At 39.5% G+C, this 22,041-nt stretch overlaps 1 protein-coding gene across 1 annotated transcript; it reads left to right on the top strand.

Moving 5' to 3' along the window:
* The first annotated feature begins 175 nt into the window (after positions 1–175).
* On the top strand, positions 176–21,970 carry TMEM167A (transmembrane protein 167A). Its single transcript, XM_069880346.1, has 4 exons — positions 176–264; positions 12,777–12,886; positions 18,038–18,072; positions 21,373–21,970. Exons 1-4 carry the CDS (start codon positions 262–264, stop codon positions 21,441–21,443), a joined length of 219 nt encoding a protein of 72 aa, XP_069736447.1. The 5' UTR covers positions 176–261; the 3' UTR covers positions 21,444–21,970.
* The last annotated feature ends 71 nt before the right edge of the window (positions 21,971–22,041 follow it).

Raw genomic sequence — 22,041 nt, 5'->3', positions numbered from 1 at the left:
TCTCGTCCTTCTCCTCCTCTCGCGCTTCCGCCCGCCGCTTCCGCCCGCCCGAAAAGGCCGCGCTCCCAGGCGCCGCGCGGCAGCCAATCAGAACTGCGCTCTCCCTTCCGCCCCGCCTCCCTCTGTCTCCTCCTGCCAATCGGAGCCTCCAGCGCCGGCAGCCGCCAATCGCGGCGGAGTCCCCGCCCCCTCCCTCCCAGTAACGCGCTTCCGCCCCGCCTCCATCTGCCGGAAGTGTGATGTGGCTGCGAGCGGGTCGCCATGGTAAGCGCGGGGCGGCGGGCGGGCGGGGGGCGCCTGCTCCGCTCCGAGGCCGGCCCCGGCAGCTGGCTCAACGCTCGCAGGCGCTTTCTGCGCCCGCCGGCGCTCCAGAGGCATCTTGTGCCCCATCTGGGCCTTTGAGCTCCTCGGAGGCTGAGGCACTCGCCCCGCCACGAGGCGGTGAGCACGGCGCCGTCTCAGCCCTGCCGCGAAGCCTGGGCGGCCGGCCGGCTTGGCAGTAACGACGAGCGGGAGTGTGGGCCCCTTTCCCGCCCCAGCCTGGGACGTGTCCCCCGACACCGGCCTAGCCTGCGGGGTTTTTTTTGCCGGGCAGCAGCCCTAGCTCTGGCCTGCGGCGCTTTTTCTGTAAAGACAGAGTTTCTGTCTTCTCTGATCTTCTGACTTATTGGTTGCGTTGCTTGGCGTATTGTGTCTTGAGCAGTGAGCTGAAACCTGACGCTTTGCTTGTGTCTTTTTCAAAGCAGCAAGTGGTAGGATGAAAGGAAACAGCCTCAAATTATGCCGTTTAGATTGAGAGGTTTAGATTGAAAATTAGAAAAAAAAAATATTCACTGACAGGGAGGTGAAGCAGTGCAGCAGGCTGCCCAGGGAAGTAGTGAAGTCTGTACCCTTAGATGTATTAAAAAAATGTGTAGACGTGACATTTCAGGATTAAGTTTAGTATACAGAGTGATATTGGGCTAATGGTTGGCCTTGCTGATGTTGGAGGTCTTTTCCAACCTTTATCATTGTATGGTGATGGCTGCTGTTCTCACTTTTCAAGAGTAGCATCAGAAGCCCAGGTCCACTTGCTGATGAACAATGCACATAGAGTTTACCTAAAAGCTCATTAGCGTTACCATTTATGTTTTCTTCAGTTTCTTTTTTTTAATTTTTATTCTACATACAGAGAATATAAATGAAGGATTTGTATTTGGGTTACAGTTAGGGCTGTACTTTGAAATGGTCTTCCTCAACTAAGATGAAGGTCATGATATAAGCAATGCAGATACGTAATCTTATAAATTAAAAGGAGTAGCAAGGAGAAGAAAAGGTTTCCCTGTACACATGAAGTTTTGTACTTAACATTTAAAGAATTAAGACTCACAGAGTGGTTTGGGTTGGAAGAGACCATAAAGGTCATCCAGCTTCAATCTTCTGCCATGGGTAAGGACTCCTTCCACTAGATTAGGTTGCTCAAAGCCTCATGCATCCTGGGCTTAACAGGTTATCCATCACCAGTGGTGTGCCCTGTACAGCTTCCACCGAATCTTTTTGTACTCTCTGTGTACTTATTGAAAGATTAATATTTCTTGACGCTTCGTACAGTTCAGTTCAAAAATGTTCCTAGGGTCCAAATATTGTCACCAGCAGGAAATTGCTGTAAGTTGCTTACCTGAGCATTCCTTGGCAGATCTTTTAGATGAACCTGTTCTACTCTGTGGCTTCTAGCCGTGAACAAAGGGTTTTCATGATAAGAGGCTTAAATTATCTCAGAAGATCTAAAACACACACAGAAAATGAGACAAAAAAGAAGTGAAGCCTTCACCTTCAATCAGAGCCTTGAAAGGCTGATATTATTGAAGTACAACAGCACCTTGCTGTTCTTCGTAGTACCTAAAAGGATTTGAGATTCTAAAAAAAGAGGCAGGAGGACTTTGATCAGTGGGACATTTATGTTGCTTGTTTAGCATTTAAATATAATGTCAGTGTTTATATCTAACAAAAAAATTATGGCAAGCATGTGAGATCTTGTGAGAAGATTTTTCTCTGCCTGTGTTGCTTGTTAGAGGTTACTCCCTATGCTTCAAGGAACCTGAATCAAGGTAGAATCTTTTAATGAGATTTTGCTTGTGGGTTTATGTCAAAGGAGGTATAAGGAAAATAAGATTCTACAGTCTTGTGTTATTTGAATTTCTTCAGGGAAAACATTGTGGCATATCGAGGATTTTGGATTGTCCATAGTGCTGCCTCTGGTGTCATGGCTGTTTAGAAAAAAAGTAACTGTTTCGTGGGATTATCAGTTATAAGCAGTAGTTAATGGCAGTTTCTTTTGAGCTCACACTTGACCATAGGATAGGAAACAGCTGCTGTCTATGTATTGTCAAATGGAAGAGAGTAAACCTACACCTCCAATTTGTTCTCTTTCTCCAAAGAAAATGGTTTGCAACTGTGACAAGCCAGTAGTAACAGAATAATTTTTGGAGCATCGTTTCCAAAGGACTTTATACCTTGGAATTTTCCATCCCATTGTCTCCCAGGCTCCTTACCACATCCTTACTAAGCAAGTCAAAGCTTGTGCAGGGTGACCAGAGAGTTGCTGCCAAACAGAATATGTATAAACTGGCCTCTACGTGTTTTTCCCTCTACTTGAGAGCAGAACTTAGGTTTATCCGTTTCCTGTTCACTGACAGTTTAACTTAAAACAGTTTTGAAAGGGGGTAGATGCTCATCAATGGATTAAAAGATTACCAAAACCGGAGGGGATGCAGTATACTGACACAGCTGCTTCATTTACTTAGAAGCAGAAAACATGGTGTCTACTGGCTTTCACAAGTTGTTGTGTCAGTTTATGCTGTCAACTTTTGACATTTCTACATCAAAACTCAACAACTCAACAAAACCTTTCTTGGGGTGAGGCTTGGAGAAGTTTGGCACACACATCTGATGTGATAAGTGGATAGAGAGAAGCAGCTTAAAGTAACTTTACATTAAAAGTAGAGATGATGAGTTTCTCACCCGCTGAAGGATGTTCTTCACTTTATGCTGTAGCAGAAGTATGCAATTGCAGCATAACATAAGTATATGGACAAAAACGGTAGTAGCTATGTAGGTATACATACTAGTTATGTTTTGTGTCTGTAAGTGCAATTTGATGGTGAAGAAAATAAAGAATGGCAGAAAATTTCACAAATATGGCTTCTTTCCCTTCACTCTGTGTTTAGAACTGACCTCAAGCCCCACATTACTGCTGAGAAATTGATTTGGGAAATTTCCACGAGGACAAACATTTCTGTCACAAGCTTTGTTGCTGTTGTAGAATGGTGTTTATAGAAAGCAGGGGAATAGCTCATATAACCATTTGTAAAAACATTCATTAGTAAATATTGATCCAAAGCAAGCTCTCAGATATAAACATAGCAGAATCTGAGACACTGTTCTGCAAAAGAGCTTTCAGGAGTCTTCAAGTACAAAGTCTTAAGTCTGGCTTTTTCAAAGTTACAAGAAGGAATCAATTATGTTTCAAATTTGCAAAGAGCTTCCGTTCTTATAATGGCCTGAAGACAGACCGGGTTAAAATATTTCCTAGTTAATTTTACCGTCTCGCGGTGTCATTAATATATAGAGATATACATGTCTTTGTATTCTGAATTTATTTTGGAATAATGATGAACATTTATTCTCATGTCAGGATTGTAATGCCACCAGGTGTTAATTTTTTCTTATAAGCAATTATAATTTCAGGGAGTTACAGCTGCAGTAACAGATTTTTCATGTGATAAAGCCTTTGCTACCCAGCTAATCTTGATTTTACTGGGAATGTGAGGATTTTAGTCTTACGCTGAAGTTGTAATGCAATAAGATGCTAGAACCACCTTTGCCACCCATCAGGCAACAACTGACCACCATCCCAGCACTCGGTAGTGGTTGTTCCCCATGGCAGCTCTGGCATGCCTATAGCAGTAGAGGCAAACACTGCTAATTGAGGAGAAAACACAAATACTCTCCACATACCTTTCCTCCTGTCAGAAAACTGAAAAGGAAAGAGAAAAATAGAAATGGCAGACATAGTGTGACTTGGTGGGGGCAGTGAATTATGTTGTTTACTATAGTAATATTGGTGCTTAATAGATTTCATACCATCTGTACCCACGCTTGTAAATAGCAATGCTGCTGTGGAATAAGCATATTGTGAATTACTGCTGAAAGTTTTAAGCATGGGTGCTTCTGTATTGGTTTATGGGAAGATGTGAAAATATGTCAGCAGTGTTTTGCTTCTGTAATAACAGAATGGAGGAAACTACTGCCGTTACAAGATTAATCTCTTGATCTGATTTAGGAAGAGTAGGATGTAATAGGTCTACTTTTAGAAAACTTAACACTTGTAAAATTGTTAATGGGCTGATTATCCATTGTGGATTTTCCACTCATGGTCCAAACTTTAAGTTGAACAAAAAAGAAAGTTGTTGTAAAATAGTCAGTGTGACAGTTTAATGTCTAACTTTTTTAATTTCACCACTGGACACTTTATTTTAGTGAAAGCTGCATTTACTAGCTGCTTACTCAAAAAGTTCAATTTTGAAACTGTTGTCTCAGTATTGGGGCAAAGAATAAGTTCAAGTGAGCATGGAATGTCAGTTTTGTCACCTTGAGGTGTCGTTTCAGTGTTAGTCTGTGGATTTGATTTGCAGTAAAAAACTGTTAAAGTCAAGAGAGCTTTTGCAGGACAGTACAGCTGTTTCCATCTGTTAATTCATTCCCTAATTGTTTAAAGGGATCAGTTATATATATAAACAGATATATTAGTCTTAAGTTGACTGTTGAGCATACATATTAGATCCTATATGCTGTACTAGCCATTTTAATTAGACAACATACTTCAATAAATGTCTGGAGGAAGGATACTGGTACTGTTACTGTGTTTGAGACATAATCTAAGTTGTATGTGTACAAAAAAATGTGTATTTTAGACAGAATTTTGAATGTTTTGGACAGAAACGGGGATAAGCATTAAAAATTTTACCTAAAATCCTTGGAAACTAAATACTGCAGTGATTGTGTAGTCAACTTAAAACAGAAAGTCTTGTTCATATTGGACCAGCCAATTTTTTCCAATATTATATTCCTAAATTTAGATTTAGACTGCGAAAGTAAGAATTGTGGTACCTAATGGGAACCCTAGGTAATAAGCGTTCCGTCTTTCAGCTTTTTAAGGACCTCTTCATTAAAATTTCAGATCCATTGATTTCACTTTGCTATGATGGGGTTTGTAGCCCACATTCCTATTTTAATGTAGGCTTTTACATTTTCATGAACTCTTGTGTAATCACAGTTTAACTGTACTGTACGCTTTTGCTCGCATTTTAATATGAAGAAGGCAGCTAAATGGATGGATGTCAGCATTTGTTCCTTTGGTTCCAGACAACATAGGCATCCATCAATTTCATAATATTGAGGAGGGAAAAAGAAAATAAAACTACTTTAGAAAGACTATGTATACTGCAGCATATTACACAAATGCAGTTATCAATTCTTTAGAATATTCTACTAATTTATCTGTGCTTGCTCACATAAATTGGTTATTATAATAGTAACTGCGGGGCAAAGTTTAACAATTTGCCAAGGCTATGTTGGCCATATACCACACAGATGAAATCGTGGTCACACAGCAATCAGAGATAGAGTAATCATTTTGTAAATACTTCAAGTCTAGGGAAGATTAAGCTTGAGTTTCAGTGTTAAATCTATTGAGATAAACTGGGAGAGCTTTCTGCCAACCCTGGGGAGGGACAGTAGTATTTTCCTTCTGCATGTTTTCCCCCTGCCTAGGATTGCAATCTCAGGTGATTTCTTTTAAATGAGAGTATACAAGGCAAGGGGAAATTCAGTGGGTCCTTCGGTGACACATAGAGTTGCATCAAAATTTACAGTGTAATTTATCACAGTGCAGCCCAAGGGATGCACCATTAGGTGGTTCACAGTTCTGTGGTGCTGTTCACAAAAAACAGCACCTAAAACAGTATCTGAATCAGAAAAGAGAGATGCAAATAATTATGTAGAGATAAATATTATATGAAATCTTGGCTATACCTGTTACTTCCATTGCAGAAAGCTTAGAATCGATGCATCTGTTATGGATATGTCTCCTCATGCAAAACACACATTTCCCAGTGATCACTAAAAATTTATGCAATTGTCTTAGTGTGCCCTTCCTTTCAGCACATTAAATTAAATACTTTTATAAAATGCCAGAGTTATTGATAACCAAAACTCTGAACTGCCTCTTTTTTTTTTTTTTCATTCTCTTGAAGTGTAGTAAGTTTAGTGCTAACTAAATTGTCTATAACCAGGTTGATAGGGGCTGTACAATTTCTATTGCCTGTCAGGATTCCCTTTCTCAGCCACATAAGAGATTTTTCACTCTAAGCCAACACCTACTAAAGTGTATTAAACACTTAAATTATCAAGTGCTACTACATCCACAGGCTTCTCCTTGCCTTCCTCCTCCCTCCAGAAAAAGGAGCTGTTGTACCATCTCCTGCTCCTGTGTTGTGGCAGACTGGTGCTATCATCCAGGGGCAACTGGAGACTCTTTCTTTCCTTGTTGTGTCCTGTTTTGTCACAGTGTCCTCTGCGGACATCTGCAGTCTTCAGATGAGGACTTCGGTAGGAATACATTCAAATGTCTCTAACTGTAATGTCTGTCTTCTAACTGCCCTATATTCACATCAGTATTTCTAATACATACCACCATTGCTAATGTGAGCACAAGAAGACTTGAAAGATCATTCATACTTTATTTGTATGGTGTATGGTATGGTGAATTATTTTTAATAAGGTACGATATGATCAGGGAAATAATATAGAGACTTTTTTTTAAGGTTAATTTTGGGAAGGTTTTAGAAGAACCTTTGTGTGTGTAGGTCTCAAAGTAAAAATCCATGGTCTTAAATTTCTTAAGACTTGAGGAAAAAAAACTGGTTTTGCAAGTTCTGCTGAATATAGTACCTCCTTAGTGCTGCGGTGACATGATAGTGCTCCACAACTCCCCGGAGACAGCACGCAGGAGAGCGAAGAGGGCAGGAAAGTTTAATTACCTAAGTAGCACAGAATGTATTTACTAAGATGTTGCCACCATGTCAGAAATATGCCAAATGCAGATGTAGAAAGTTTCATCATATATGATTAAAGCCATAGCTAACACAATGTAAAACAAGTATAAAATACCAGTGCTGATTCTTTCTCATTTGTAGTCTGAGTCTGGGGAAGTTATTTTTCTTTTCAACAGCATGTGAACACAATCTAAAAGATAGAATCCATTTCTCCATGTGCTGAAATTTCATAATAAGGGGAGTGAGGCTTTCAAAAGCTATGATAAGCCAAGCAACATTTAAAAAATTCCAATTAATTACTTTTGGATCAGAGGAACCCTGTTTAACCAACTGAACTGCAACCACCTACACTATGACATTTTCCAAATAGCTTGGCATGTGAATGCAGTGCTTTTTAAAATGATTCCAAGTAATGACTCTTATGGCAGCTTTTCATTACATCAGTTCAAGCAGCTGGATGTAAATCACTCTTTTTTTGTGAATTCAGCTGGGCACAAGAATTACTTCATGTGTGAAATGTGAAGCCATCCACTTCAAAAATAAATTTTCGTTACCAGTTTAAAGGTGTAAAGAAGTTTAAAATACTCCTGTCTGTCCTCTTTAAGTGGCTGTGTAGATAAATGTGTAATTCAAAGAACATTTCAGTGGAATGGTGTCTGCAATTACAGCAATGCCCTGTGCTGCCTATCTGGAGAAACACATGAAGAGCTCAACAAAGAACAATTATGTGCTGCCCCTATTGATTGACTAATCACACATTTCATGAGTATATGTTTACAGTCCCTGCTTAAGAGAAAGCAAGTGTGTCCGTCTGCCATTTTGGTATGTTGAACTACCCAATACCACCAGCCTCCTTGAGAAGCAGCTGCAGGAGAAAGCTTGCAGGAATTCATGGGAACTGAGCTCTGGGAGGCACTGCACTTTGAGATGTCGAGGACAGCTGTGTCTCCCAGTAGACTGATCAAGATAATCAATTGATAGGGAGTATCTGGCTTTGCTGAGAGGCAGCTGGTCCTGGATCCAGCCCCTCAGTAATGTTAGACCTGCCGGAGCCAGGAGAGACTGCCTCTCATAGGTTGTAGGAGTTGTCTCTGCAGGGGAATTGAGTGTTTCATGGTTTCTGAAATTGGCAAAAGCTTGTGGCTCATACAAAGGCAAGGATCTACTGATAATGATGGGCAGTGTTTCGTCCTTTGTGGATAAGCTGTCCATTATTTATCATGCAGTAGAACAGAAATGGTGACTCAGCTAGGTGAGCTAAAATGCTAAACTAAACATTTAGCCAGTGCTGTGGCTTGGTAGAAAAGCAGGTAGCCTCATCTTGAGGACCTGAGGGCTGGCTTTGGGTGTTGGATCACTGCTCCACTTATGTAATGCCCTGTCTCCATGTTCTTACGCATCACAGGAAACTTTCTGCGTGTCACCTCTTGTGTGTAGTTGCCATTTACAGTTTTATCATTCTCCACTGCCTACCTTCTCTCTAGTAATCACTTTTTCACCCTGTCTCTTTTTTGTTTCTCAGGCTATTGTTACAGAAGGAGCATAAGGAATGAAGGAAATGTCTTGGGAGTTTTACTCCTGGAGAAGGATGGCTGATGCAGGAGGGTTCCTGTTTCAGGCAGAAGTAAAGGGGAGAGTAGCACACCCATTCCAATGGCTGATGCTGCCTTTGAGTGCATGGCCTTCAGAATGCTGAAATTCCTCACACTGGCTATGGAGGCAGGGTTGTCTAGTTGCTTCTTCAGTGTCTCTATGCCATTCCTTCTTAGTGGGTAGCTCCCGACCCACAGGTGGCCTGTTGAACCCCATTAACCTAAGACATTTAGATTAGTTTGTATATGTAGCTCTGTCTAATACATGTATTCAGGACTGGCAGTCGCATGTGTGTTCCGATCCTGTTTTGTATGTTTCATGGAGACCTCTGTGTGAGCTAAGGATGATTTTTTTCTTCCTCTGTCAAAGTTTTAGATCTCAATATGAGAAGGCTTTTGAATGTTCCAATGGCTTTGCTTCTAGTAAAGCTTCTTAATTTTCTCTCTTAATTTGCAGTTAGTGCATTGCTGAACTGAAATATTGATATTTTCTTTTATAATTGTCCTCAACCAAAGAAATTTGATTAGAGGAGCTTCAAAACATTAGAATTTTGTGACATAGGAAGAAAGTGTGCATAGATCAACAGAAGACTTAGACTATGGAAATGGTAGCTGGCTCCCTGGTAGCTAGTGACAGGACAAGGTGGAATGGCTTCAAGATGTGCCAGGGGAGATTTAGGTCGGATATTGGGAGGAATTTTTTTACTGAAAGGATTGTAAATCATTGGAATAGTCTGCCCAGGAGATGGTTGAGTCACCATCCCTGGAGGTGTTTAAAAGATAAGCAGATGTCATACTTGGGGATGTGATCTAGTGACAGATCTAGCAGGGTTGGATTGACGATTGTACTCAATGATCTTAAAGATCTTTTCCAACTGAAACCATTCTATGATTCTATGGGAGTTCTGTTCTCTTAAATCCCATCAAGTTCTGCTTGAAAAAGGAAACCGCAACATAATATCCTTTCATAAGTACTAAGTATTTACACTTAATTAACTACCAGTACTCAGCCTTCTGGACTGACCAGTATGAAAAATTACGAGATATTTATATTCAAATTTGTCAGAACTCCAGAACGAAGAGTGAATTTATTGTATTTGCTTTGCCTTTTTTTAAAAAAAATTCAGACTAAATAGGATTTGCAAATGAATATAGGTGAGGAAAGAGAAAAATAAGGCTGCTTGAAGCAAGCAATTGTCTAGTATAATGCTTTTAAATTTCTTAGAACGTAAGTTGGGATATGCTAAGTTAAAAAAAAAAAAAATGAAAACAACCAAAACCCAGTAAACCTTCAGTTCCATGCTTCATGCAACTGGGTTGTTTTCACATTTTAAGATGAATCCAAGTCTCAGATTTGGGACTAATTATTTGAAGCTATGAATCACAAGGACTAGTAGGCAAATACTGCTACTAAAAAAATCCATTGAACCTGTTGGGGAAAAAAAAATATGTTGCTCATGTATAGTTTATTGGAATGGCAGTGTGGCACTTGCTAGAAATCAGCATCCACTGCCTTTCTTCCAGATTTTATTCTTGGTTATGGAGGTACAGCAGTCCTTAAGTGATTACCTTCTCTCTCCTTCCATAATTTTATACTTATGGAAAAGATCGCTACAGGTAAGCAGTGTGAATAAGGGAACAACTGTGACAAAAACTGAGGACAAGGCTGAGGTACTTAATGCCTAATAGTAAGGGAAGTTGTCTGCTGTGTGTACACACCCAGGAGTCAGAGGAGCAGAACAAAGATCCCATGATCCAAGAGGAGGTGGTTAGAGACTTGCTTGGCCAATTAGACATTCACAAGTCTATAGGGCTGGATGGGATCCATCCAAGAGTCTTGAGGGAGCTGGCGGATGTGCTGGCCAAACCCCTTTCCATCATCTTCCAGCGGTCCTGGAAGACTGGGGAAGTTCCACTGGACGGGAGGCTGGCTCATGTTGTGCCCATCTACAAGAAGGGTCGGAGGGAGGATCCAGGGACCTACAGGCCTGTCAGTCTGACCTCAGTGCCAGGAAGAGTCATGGAACAGGTGTACTTGAGTGCTATCATGAAGCACATGCAAGAGAACCAGGTGATCAGGCCCAGTCAGCATGGGTTTGTGAAAGGCAGGTCTTGCCAAACTAACCTGATCGCCTTCTATGACAAAGTGACCTGCCTGCTGGATGAGAGAAAGGCCGTGGATGTGGTCTTCTTGGACTTCAGTAAAGCCTTTGACAGTTTCTCATAGCATTCTGCTTGAGAAACTGTCAGACTCTGGCCTGGACAGGTGCACACTCTCCTGTGTGGAAAGCTGGTTGGATGGCCAGGCCCAGAGAGTGGTGGGAAATGGTGCAAAATCCATCTGGAGGCCAGTTCCAAGTGGTGTTCCCCAGGCCTCAGTGCTGGGTCCAGCCCTGTTCAATGTCTTTATCAGTGACATGGATGAAGGGATTGAATGAACCCTTAGCAAGTTTGCAGGTGATGCTAAACTGGGAGGAAGTGTCGGTTTGCTGAAGTGCAGGGAGGCTCTGCAAAGGGATCTGAACAGGCTGGACCACTGGGCTGAGACCAGTGGGATGAGGTTTAACAAGGCCAAATGCCTGGTCTTTCACTTGGGGCAAACAGCCCTATGCAGCTACAGGCTAGGGGTAGAATGGCTAGAAAGCTGCCTGGAGGAGAAAGACCTGGGGGTGTTGGTTGACAGTGACTGAACATGAGCCAGCAGTGTGCCCAGGTGGCCAAGAAGGCCAATGGCATCTTGGCTTGGATCAGAAATGATGTCGCCAGCAATGAAGCTGGTGAAGAGGCTGGAGAACAAGTCTTATGAGGAGCAGCTGAGGGAACTGGGGTTGTTTAGCCTTGAGAAAAGGAGGCTGAGGGGAGGCCTTATTGCTCTCTACATCTACCTGAAAGGAGGTTGCGGAGAGGAGGGAGCTGGCCTCTCCTCTTCTCCAAGTGGCAGGGGACAGGACAAGAGGGAGTGGCCTCAAGCTGCACCAGGGGAGAGTCAGTCTGGACATAACAAAAAAAAATTTCACAGAAAGGGGCATTGGGCATTGGAACAGGCGCCCAGGGGGGTGGTTGAGTTGCCATCACTTGAAGTGTTTAAAAAGATGAGTGGATGAGATGCTCAGGGACATGGTTTACTGGTTGATAGGAATGGTTGGACTTGATGATCCGTGAGGTCTTTTCCGACCTAGTGATTCTGTGATTCTATAATCAGCAGTTTTGTAGGTTAGTGTTTAAAGAACATTTTGGCCACACAAGACTCAGACTTTAGTTAAAAAGAAAAGATTGTTAGATGCAATTGTTGCATGTTACTGATATCGTAGACTTTAGCAAATAGTCAGATATTTAGCAGTTACTCAAGAATTGTTTCTTCTTACTGTGTTTAGGCAGATTTCTTTTTTTATTAAGCAATACAACTTTACTTCTCCATCCAGAGGCAGTTCCACTATTTGTCCATCGTTTTCCATGTAATTAGCACTTTAAAAAACATATTTATTCTAAAGATGTTTTAAACTTTAAAGGAGTTTTGAAAATAAAACTCATCGGTTGTCATTTCATAGTTCAGGTGGACTTAATTGTATGTATTTCTATAAATCTGTTGAATTTTGGATATAGTCTTCATGAAGTGGATTATTAATAGTCCTCCTGTGTATTCTCATTGTTCTCTGTCCTGGCTGCCACTGGTTTACTTGTCAAATACTCTTCATCTCTAACTTCACCACTACTAACATGCTCTATTGGTACAAAAGACAGTTACACATATTCTTTATTGAGAGAGAACATCTCTTTTCTGTAATTTTTAGCCTGGTGCTAATGAGTTTCCACAAACTGACTTTGGAATAGGTGCCTGGGAGCAAAACTGTAAGGTTACCATTTTGCCTGCTGTTTCTTTACCTTGCTTGGGATGGATTGAGAAGACAAAACTCTGTTCTTCCACTGTTGTGTGCCGTGGACTGTTAAAAAGAGCTCAGTGGCATTGTAGGTTTAATTTTTGTTTTTAATGGGTGTTGTCTAGGAGATCACCTATTTTCTCCAGCTTATGCAGTGAGGGAAACTGTGTACTGTGAAAACATAATTTTTCTTTCCTAATTTCCTTCCACAGTCTGCCATCTTCAACTTTCAGAGTCTACTGACCGTAATATTGCTGCTCATATGTACCTGCGCCTATATCAGATCCTTGGCTCCCAGCTTACTGGACAAAAATAAAACTGGGTATGTAGTCCTATCGTTTCAAAAATACACAAGTTGTTTAGTTTTAACTGTAACATTTTAGAATCTTCTAACAGTGAGTAATAGTACAAATCCTAATTTGAAAAAATTCTCTCTCCTTTAAAGACAAAAGTCTTCATTTTTTACCTTATAGTAGAATTTAATATGGTATTTGCAAGTACTTACTTGCATTTTTTTATAACAAAGCCAACTATTATTGCTTTATCAATTATTTTCTAGATTTGCAGCGTTTTAATTAGATGCTTATTAAAAATACAGAAATGAGAAACAGAAAATATTGCCCTACATGGAGCTATTGCTGTAATGATTTATTCTGGATTCCTAGTGTAGGTAAGAAAAGGTGTTTTGGAGGTATGAGTTTAAAATTCAGCTTTAGTAATAATCTGTAATGTATGCAAAATTTAAAATATTTTTTAAAGTAAGCAACAGTGTCCTTTTGTGTGGTCTCTTTCAGTCGTTCTGTATTCTCCAAGATGAAGGAATTTGTAGAAGAGTTTTTGAAAGCTTCTGCAAAGTCTTGCCTATTTTTTTTTTGTCCTTTCATCACTCTAACTTGGTCTGTCACTTTTATTCCTAAAACACGTGTTCCTCAGTGACCAGTGGTCTTTTTCTCCTTTGTCTTCCACGTTCTCCCAGTATGTCCTTAATGTTGCAGCAGTAGCAGTGCTGCAAAACAGTTCTTCTCTATTCTACTTCACAGCACCGTTTTTGAGGTGGTGGGAAATGGGGACAGCCACAGAAACAAATTTATGCCTCACTTAGGCTTTTAATACTCACTCACCTTTTGGCTTACCAGTTTTCTTTGTGCTACAAAGAATGTGACTTGGATGTTGGGTGCCATCAGCAACATGAAGACCTGTAATTTAAATACTGTGGTTTTAAAGTAACTGTTGGACAGTTTTGACCAAGAAACCACTGAGGCTGTCCATAGTATTTCAGCAATGCTGTCACCTAAGATTAAAACAAAGCAGATAATATTTACAGAAGTAGGAAGTAATTCTATCTGGTCATGTTCTAGCTGGAAAAAACACACAGGATTTTGGATGCAGGGTGTTTGACTTGTCCACTTTTTCCATTAGATCAATTGCTGTTAAATAAAATGTTTTTTTCCCTAAGTATATTCTGTAACTTCTGCAGTTAATTTTCAGGAAAAAATGGCCAGTTTTAAGTAGACTCTTGTAATTAAGAACCTTCAGTGTTTGTTTTCTGAAAACATTTGTTGTAACTAACCTCTGGAATTGCTATTTTTTCACACAAGTTTTCTTTCAGCAGTGTAAGATACCCAAAAAATGCTAGCATTTTTTTTCAATTTGTAGTTCAAACATGAGAGTGCTTATGTCCTTTTATATGAGGCCCTGAGGTTGCCACTGACATAAGAGATTTGTTTTGATAAAAGTAAAGACGGAAGGAAAAGATGACTTCATGAGGGACTAGGGGGGAGGGCATGAGGGGAATTTGGGTGTCTGCTAGTGGAAGATAACATAATAGTCAATGAGGTATACACAGCAAGAAGTAAGAATATTTATTTTACTGATTAAAATTTTAGTGCTGTTCTTGGCAAGGATTATTTCCTTTAATCTGGAGCTGCTCTGTTTATTCTTGAGGCAAATCTGTCTGGAGTACAATAGAACTCTCTTCATAAAATGTTTTCAAAGGGTGCTGACACAGTGGAGGAGTTGGGTGTTTGATCTGTACGTTTATATTTGTATAGATGTTGGACATACTATTTTATTTTTGTCTTATATATACACGTATGTAGACTACTTTGTACTGGAGAATAAAACATTGGCCTGGAAGCAATGAAATTTGTTTCCTGAATGGTAGATGTTTAGATGAGGCTCATATGCTGTTAAACCCCTGTCCCTCTCCACTAACGTATTCCATGCTCAAATGGAAATGTCTAGACTTACTGGATAAAATAAATTCTACTGATATTTCATTTGACCACAGAGATGATCTTACCTCATTATTCCTGCTCCAAACTAATAACATTAAAAAGTAGCAATAAAATATTTAAGTGACAGAAAGGAGAAATTTTGATTCTTATTCACTGTATTTCTCATTAAGTGAGTGGTAACTTTGGTGAAGATTTAAATCTGGTGATGGTAAATAAATAAACATATTACTGTTGGTTGAGAGGCTGTTGCAAAGAGATATAACCCATCCTCATGACACTGTATTTCATCCCATTGACTTCTGCCAAAATGTGTCTTTTCCTACCATGCTGAACAGAGCTTTAAACCTGCATTTTCCCTGACACATCTTGAGTGTTTCCATGTGCTTTGTCCTGAGCAATAGTGTTTAAGGCTGGGAAAGCAAGTGAACTTTTACTGTTTCATGCTAACTAAAGACAATGTGTGCCACAACATAATTCTCTCCTCCCTGCTAACCAAAAGGATATGTTAGCTTGTGTGCAGCAGAGATTTCCTTTGACTTAAATATTGCAGGGGCACACTCCCTCCTGTAGTGGCAGTGGGGTTCTCATAGTAAACACATGGCAGCTGCATTTTTCAGCATTCCCAGTCTAGCAGCCGAAGTCTAAAGCCCCAGTAGCCCTTTCCTGCCTTACTGGATTCCTTTTTTTTTACATTTTTTTTTTCTCCAAATAATACAACATCTCTTTTATAATAACTGCTTTTAACATTAACACTGAAAGCCAGGAATATGCAGCATCCTTTGCACATTTGACTTGTGGCTGCCACAAAACAGCAGGTATGCCAGCCAGTCTGGCACGTTTCACCTGTATCAAAACAAGGATGAAGACAAACATGAAGGGGAAAATAAGGAACAGTGCAATTACTTTGATTAGTTGCTTCAGGAGGAATTATTTTGGAGTAGGTTCATTCAAGGCAGCATAGTTCCTGTAATAATAAAACAGGTTTTGACTTGAAGAGGTGCATGTTGTGTACCTGATGTGAGCAGTAATGGAAAAATTTGGGAGAGCAGAAGGCGAGCACAGGCTTTTCTTCCAGTGTGACCTCCCTAGTTCATCCAGGGGCTGTGGTTATAGCTATTTAAAGGTCCAGATTTCATTTTTCTTTTTCTCTGCAGCAAACTGTGAGGGCAAAGATAGGTACTAATCTGTTCCAATAGCAGCAAAAGCCTCTTAAAAAGATACTAGTGTCATCTGTTTGAAGGCTTGTCAGTCCTCATGTCAGTGGTGACTTCAGGTTCAAAATTGTTAACTGCAGTAAGGGTAGCTGGTGAAACCCATATTCTAACTGTTTTGTGCCTCCCACATCAGAAAGGCAAATGCATATTTTCAGCAAGAAGGGTGTTTCCTAGGGCTAGGAAAAATGAATGATATTTCCGTACTTCAGCATTATTACACATAGTTGGAAAAACCCAGGGAAGGCGAAGGAATACCTTGCTGAGATTGTGAGGCAAATTCAACAGACTTATACATGGCTTGAAGAAGTTAATATTCTTTTTCCCAGGTAAGATTATTCAACTATGTATACGAGCAGGGCAGTGATGTTTTATTTCTTTAAGTTCCTGGGCAGCTTTTTGACAGATGGCAACGTGATGTGCTGGATTGTGGAAGTTTTTGTGTTAGTCTTTTGCACAGTCTTTAAATCTTAATTTTAGTGGCACCCATTTTCAGAGTCTTAAGAGCCATCCACCCAGTAATATGGGGCTGTCTCATTTGCTGTATGAGATTTAGACATGAATGCCTTTTTACCTGCATGAGTGAAGTACATTGGTCTCGGGACACTTGGTTCAGAAATAAAGGGGAGACTGCTAAAAGGAAAGAGGGACTGAAGCTGAAGTAAACTAAGACCATTAAAAGAGGCTATAAAATATGAAGTCGTGCAGAAGTTATCTTTTTAAAGGTGCAGGACACGCTGACTTCTGGAGTATGTAGGAGCAAGTGGCCCAAAACTATCTATCTACTTTTAAGCAGGAAAAAATAGGCTATTACTGGAGCCCAAGAAAAAGGTAAGACAAATAATCAAACCGTCATGGATATGGGTTCAGAAAGCAGTTGGAGAACTGCCATGACAGCAGGTAGCTGATACAGCTCCGCAAATAATAGCGGGTGAAGTTACTACTGATAAACATATCAGGAGAAAGAGGAAAAATGAAATTTTTTTTAGTCTGTAAATTATAAATAGACAGTGTGGTTGAACCCACATTTTTTTGCTGCATTGCACTGGTCATATTATGAAATAGACCTTCCTGTATACAAGGTTTCAACACGGTTTGGACCAACATTTGAAAGGCTGAAAGCTGGCTTCTAGTTCAAGGTGCTTCAGTATTTCTAACCCTCTTCCTTCTCAGATTCCAAAGCAGTCCCTGCTCGCTTCCCTTGAGAAATCTATATAAGATTATTTTAGTTTCCAAGAGAAATCACGAACTTGTGGCGTACATGCTTGTACATCCCTTTGGATGTGCTCTGAATAGTTGAATCCTGCTTTTCTCCTTTGTTGTTGCACTTGTGAGAATTAACGTCGTGGGCAAGCAGCCTCAGAGAGCCATGAGCAAGGTAAACCTTGGTAAAAGAGTAAAAACAAATGTGAAGAATTGTTTTGTTATTTACTTCAGTGCAAATAATCTATATCAGGTTAGATTTAGGAGTGTGCTCTGTTAGAGAAGGCATTTTTATCCACTATCACTAAGGGAAGTAAAGAAGAGAGACTACAAAGTGTTAAATTTATTGCAGTAATCGGGTTCATAATCTCTCATGCCTGTAGGAAAACTTTAAAATCTTGCTTCAGTATATTAACAGAAAAGTTTTCCCACGTACAGGGACATGGAGGCCAGTTGGTGTTTCCTACTCTAGTATTTTTGTAGTGCAGGTTTTTTTTTCTCTTCACATAATTTTCTGTCTCAAGTACTTCAATTTAGAACATAGAATTCTGATGAAATCTTTAGATTTGGAACCCTGACTAAGTAAATGCCAGTTTGTTTTTCTTGCATGCATAAGATCTTGCTAGACTTAGAAAGAACGTTGCCACTGGTTTAGTTCATTGCCTGTAACCCTCTGTGCAGGAGTCCAGTTATTTCTGATGTCAAGAATAGTGTCAAGTTGACAAACTATTGTTTATTTGGATTGCTTTGACATAGAAGAAAGAAAATCAGTTGACTTATTTTATTAGACTAAGAGCCTAATGAATTTTTTTATCTTTACAGACTATTGGGAATATTCTGGAAATGTGCCAGGATTGGTAATCTTTTTTTTTTTATTTGAAATCTGTAATCCAGTGCTTTTTCTAGTGTATGCAATATTTATTAGTATAATATTTCCATGTAGCAATTAAACCCATGCTTATACATCATCTTTTAAAATGCAGGTTTTTCCTCCTTGAAGTATAGGAGGGCTGGGTGGTTTATGACTGTCTTACATTGCATCATGGAAGCCTGCATTTTCTAATGTTAATTCGTATATATATTGTTATAGTTGCAAATTTTTTTGCCTTTTTTACTCCATGAAATAAACAAGGGATGACTACGTATTAACATACAAAGGAATCAGTGATTCTTTATAAGCTGCTCTCTGTTTGAAATTCTAACGGACTGCTGACAAAAGCCAGATATTTACCTTATAATTGTAAAACAACAGGGGATTCGTTATGCAGTAAGGATCTGTTTAATCACAAATGTCGCTTTCCTTTCCTTATTAGCTTCTCTGCACTTTTGAATTATGCAAAGCTGTTGGTGCCGAGTGGCATCTATATGCAGGTTGATCAGCCCTATCTGATTTTAGACATTTTTTCCCCAATATTTATTTTAACGTGAATATGCAACAGAAGTTCGGTTTTAGCATTAAGGTATATCCAAGATTTTTAAAAAATTACAAATCCATCATCCAAACAGTGTCTTCAAATTGCATTGTTAATGTGGAGCAGAAACATTGAACTTTTCATTCTAGATCTTCCTACTTGTCATTCATCCTAAAGGAAAAATATATGGTTCCCATTTTTGCATTCTCAGGATCTGAAAGTGACATGGCATGCATTTTTCAGTATGTTAAAAAGCATTGATGCAAAGCCATTTTTTTTGTGAAAACTTGCTGTTAAAATGATTGCCTATATTGTGCTATTTAGACAATTGACATAGCAGAACTAATTTTAGTATTGTAATTGAAAGATACAGACAAGATGGCAGCTGTCAGAAATTAACTTTGAGCTATACTATCAAAAATAACTGTAGAATTTCAGCTGTATTAAGGTTTATTCAAGGTTAAAGAGAACACCTTACCTTACTTTAACATCTTATCTTTAGTAAGTTAAGTGCAAGCATTTTTTTGCCATTAACCATGCACAGCAAACGGTATAAAAAACTACTTAAAAAGAGTAAACAAGAGGTTTTGTGACGTCTCTGTCCACTTGATAAAGTGAAGAACTGCAGTTCATCTGGAATATCATCTTACCTTCCCATTATTTGCATTTGCTGCATCCAAGGTAATGCATGCATTGTTGTGCCCCGTGCTGAACTGCTTCCTTTTCTTTTTTGCATACAAAACACCGATTTATTTTCAACTTATTTCTAGAGTTGTCCAGTTTGACTTTCTTTTAGACTGACAGATGAGTAAGCAGCATCTTAACCTTCCTCCTGAACATTCCCTTACATAACATTGCCATAACCTCAGTATGGGAAATGGGCTTTGAAGATGATTTGTATCATTTTATTTGTGTTAATCACAAAGGCATTTAAAAATGAAAATGCCTACTGGCTTCCTTTACATTTAACTTGCCCAGTGTATTTAAATGACCTTTCTACATGTACATAAGATTTTAATAACAAGCAAGTGGTTACATATTTACAAAGTTTTGCAAAATGATGCTTAATCCTGCCACATGGTGATTTCTCTTCGAAGAAGGTTAAGAGCAGGAAAGTATAACCCATGTGAAAATTGTAATATTCTAAACTGTAGGAGGTAGACTTCATGAAAAATTTATTTTAAACAGATGTGAATCTAGAGATATTAATTCATTCAGTTATTTGAATCTTAATGAAATATATGCCAGATCATTACAATATCTTGTCACTTTGGCAGGCGCTTCTACTTAAGGGAGGTGTTGCTACAAGTATTGTATTTTTCCTTTGCTGTGCAAAGTTGCTTGTCTTTTTAAGATCCTGCTGATAAAAGAGACTCCTTTTCTGAGGATTCCACCTTAATGTTAGATTTGGGAGCCTTGACAGTTTTTTTTCTTTTAATTTTTCTCTGAAAACTGCATCTCAGAAAAGATGTTTTATAGTAAGAAAAAAGACATCGTGTAGCAAAAGGAAACTGAACTTTGTTTGAAGCAAACAGCTCCAACTCTGTCTTTATGCTTCTGAATGCTTAAAACCAGGAACCTTCTCACTTTAAAGAGTCATTGCTGTGTTAAGACTTCGTGACACTTTTGTAGGCTGGAATTACTGCCCAGTTTAGCGGAGCCTTCTTCAGAGAGAAGTCAGTGGATGCACGAAGAGTAATTCTTAAGTAAGAAGAGTAAAAACGCCTAGCTAATTAAATGGAAGAAGTGTCCATGTAAATAGCTAGCAGTCTGATTAACATTACTAATATTACCGTGATTGTATTACAGTTCCCTAACTAAGCTTAATTTTTTTTTAATCCCTTCTTTGGTGGCAAAACACCTCTATAGTTTTGTTCTGGACCAAGTGGACAGGAATAGATCTTTCTCAATTGCCTTTGCAACCATTTGTGTCTGCTAATAGAGAAAGCTTAGCTTTTATCCATGATCTGCCCTGGAATACTGTAACACTAATTTGAAAGAGTCTGAAATAGAGGTTTCTGTGCTTCTTCTGTGATCTGTTAAAAATTTTTATCACTAACCTAAAAAGTTGTGGACCAGACCCTCTCCACGTGCTAACAATGTTATATGTCTCTCTGGCAAGCCAAAAAAGGCAAATATCTGGGCTTCTGTGAGCTCCCCAGCCAGTCCCCAGCTGGCTCCTGTATGAGAATATGTATTCCTGTAGAATATGCACACTGCATACAGCAACTGTCATGGCCAGACAGCATCAAGCTGTATCTCTTCTCTGCTGACAGTGAACAGCTTTTGAGCAGCAATAGCCCTTAGCCAGAACTGGAAACACAGACAGTAAAAGACTGGGTGTCTTGGTCAGCTTTCCAGTGCCTGCCTCCTGACTGTCTTTGGCACCAAGAGATAGCAGCATTATATTCTTTAAGAAAAAATATCTTTTTCTAGAAAACGCACCTCAGAAAATGGGATTTATAGTAAGATAGAAGTCTTTGTATTGACCTTTGCCTAAAGCACACACGTCCATCTCTTGTCTTCATGGAGCAGTGTATCCTATCCCACGTCTTAGTTTCCCATTCCCATGCATGTTCTTCCTCAATAGACAACTGTAGTTGTAAATAGCATTTCTCAGTCTGGAAGGGTTGCATATTACTTTGCATGCGCAATAGGATAATTGCCCTATTAGGCTAGGAGCAGCCTAGATCTGTTCAATTTTGCCTAAATTTTTGTTCAGTTTGGGTTTTTTTCTCCCTCCAGGTGAACGAAAGAGTCCCTACGTGGCTGCATGCTGTGTTGTGATGGCCTTCAGCATTCTATTTGTACAGTAGCAACTGGAGAGTGTCCCCTGCACCCTGCTGCCAAACAGCAAAACATGGAAGAACTTCTGGCAGGAAAAGATGGGGAAGTGTCATCAAGTCTCCTCTTGCACATTGGATAGCCTGTCTCTTCATGACAACACCCCCTCACCCGCAAACTTGAAAGGGTGTCTGTTGTATATCTGAGTTTTAGGGGAACTTTTTTTACGCCATGCAGTTGAAAAGGCTTTTTTTTTGTTTGATAGACCTATTTAATGAAACTTAAAAATGAGAAATCTAGCAATAGCAATAAGATCACCCTTAGAAGAATAAAGAACATTGTGTACCTAAGATATGTTCAGGGAAGTACAGTTTGTATGTTTCAGTTCTTACTGTCTGAACAATTCCTTTCATTTTGTGATGTCTGTACTTGCATTCTAAAAATATGTCCCCTAGCATAAGGTACATTCACCTTTTGTTCTTTAAACTTGTAATTGCTCAAACACTCTATCAATATTTTTGTTGTTAAGATAAGGTATGAATAAAGACAGGGACCATAACTGTAGTGATGTCTGACTATCTGTTGAGAAGGCACAGCTGTGGGATTTGATAACCTGGACTACTGCTCTGT

Source organism: Phaenicophaeus curvirostris, chromosome Z (genome assembly GCF_032191515.1).
Source record: "Phaenicophaeus curvirostris isolate KB17595 chromosome Z, BPBGC_Pcur_1.0, whole genome shotgun sequence".
NCBI lineage: Eukaryota > Metazoa > Chordata > Aves > Cuculiformes > Cuculidae > Phaenicophaeus > Phaenicophaeus curvirostris.
The sequence above is the reverse complement of the archived record's forward strand: the minus strand, read 5'-3'. Positions and strand labels throughout refer to the sequence as shown.

Coding starts and splice junctions, on each gene's coding strand:
- TMEM167A (XM_069880346.1), top strand. Junction 12,887..18,037: donor CTGGACAAAAATAAAACTGG/GTATGTAGTCCT, acceptor TTATCTTTACAG/ACTATTGGGAATATTCTGGA. Junction 18,073..21,372: donor CTGGAAATGTGCCAGGATTG/GTAATCTTTTTT, acceptor TTCTCCCTCCAG/GTGAACGAAAGAGTCCCTAC.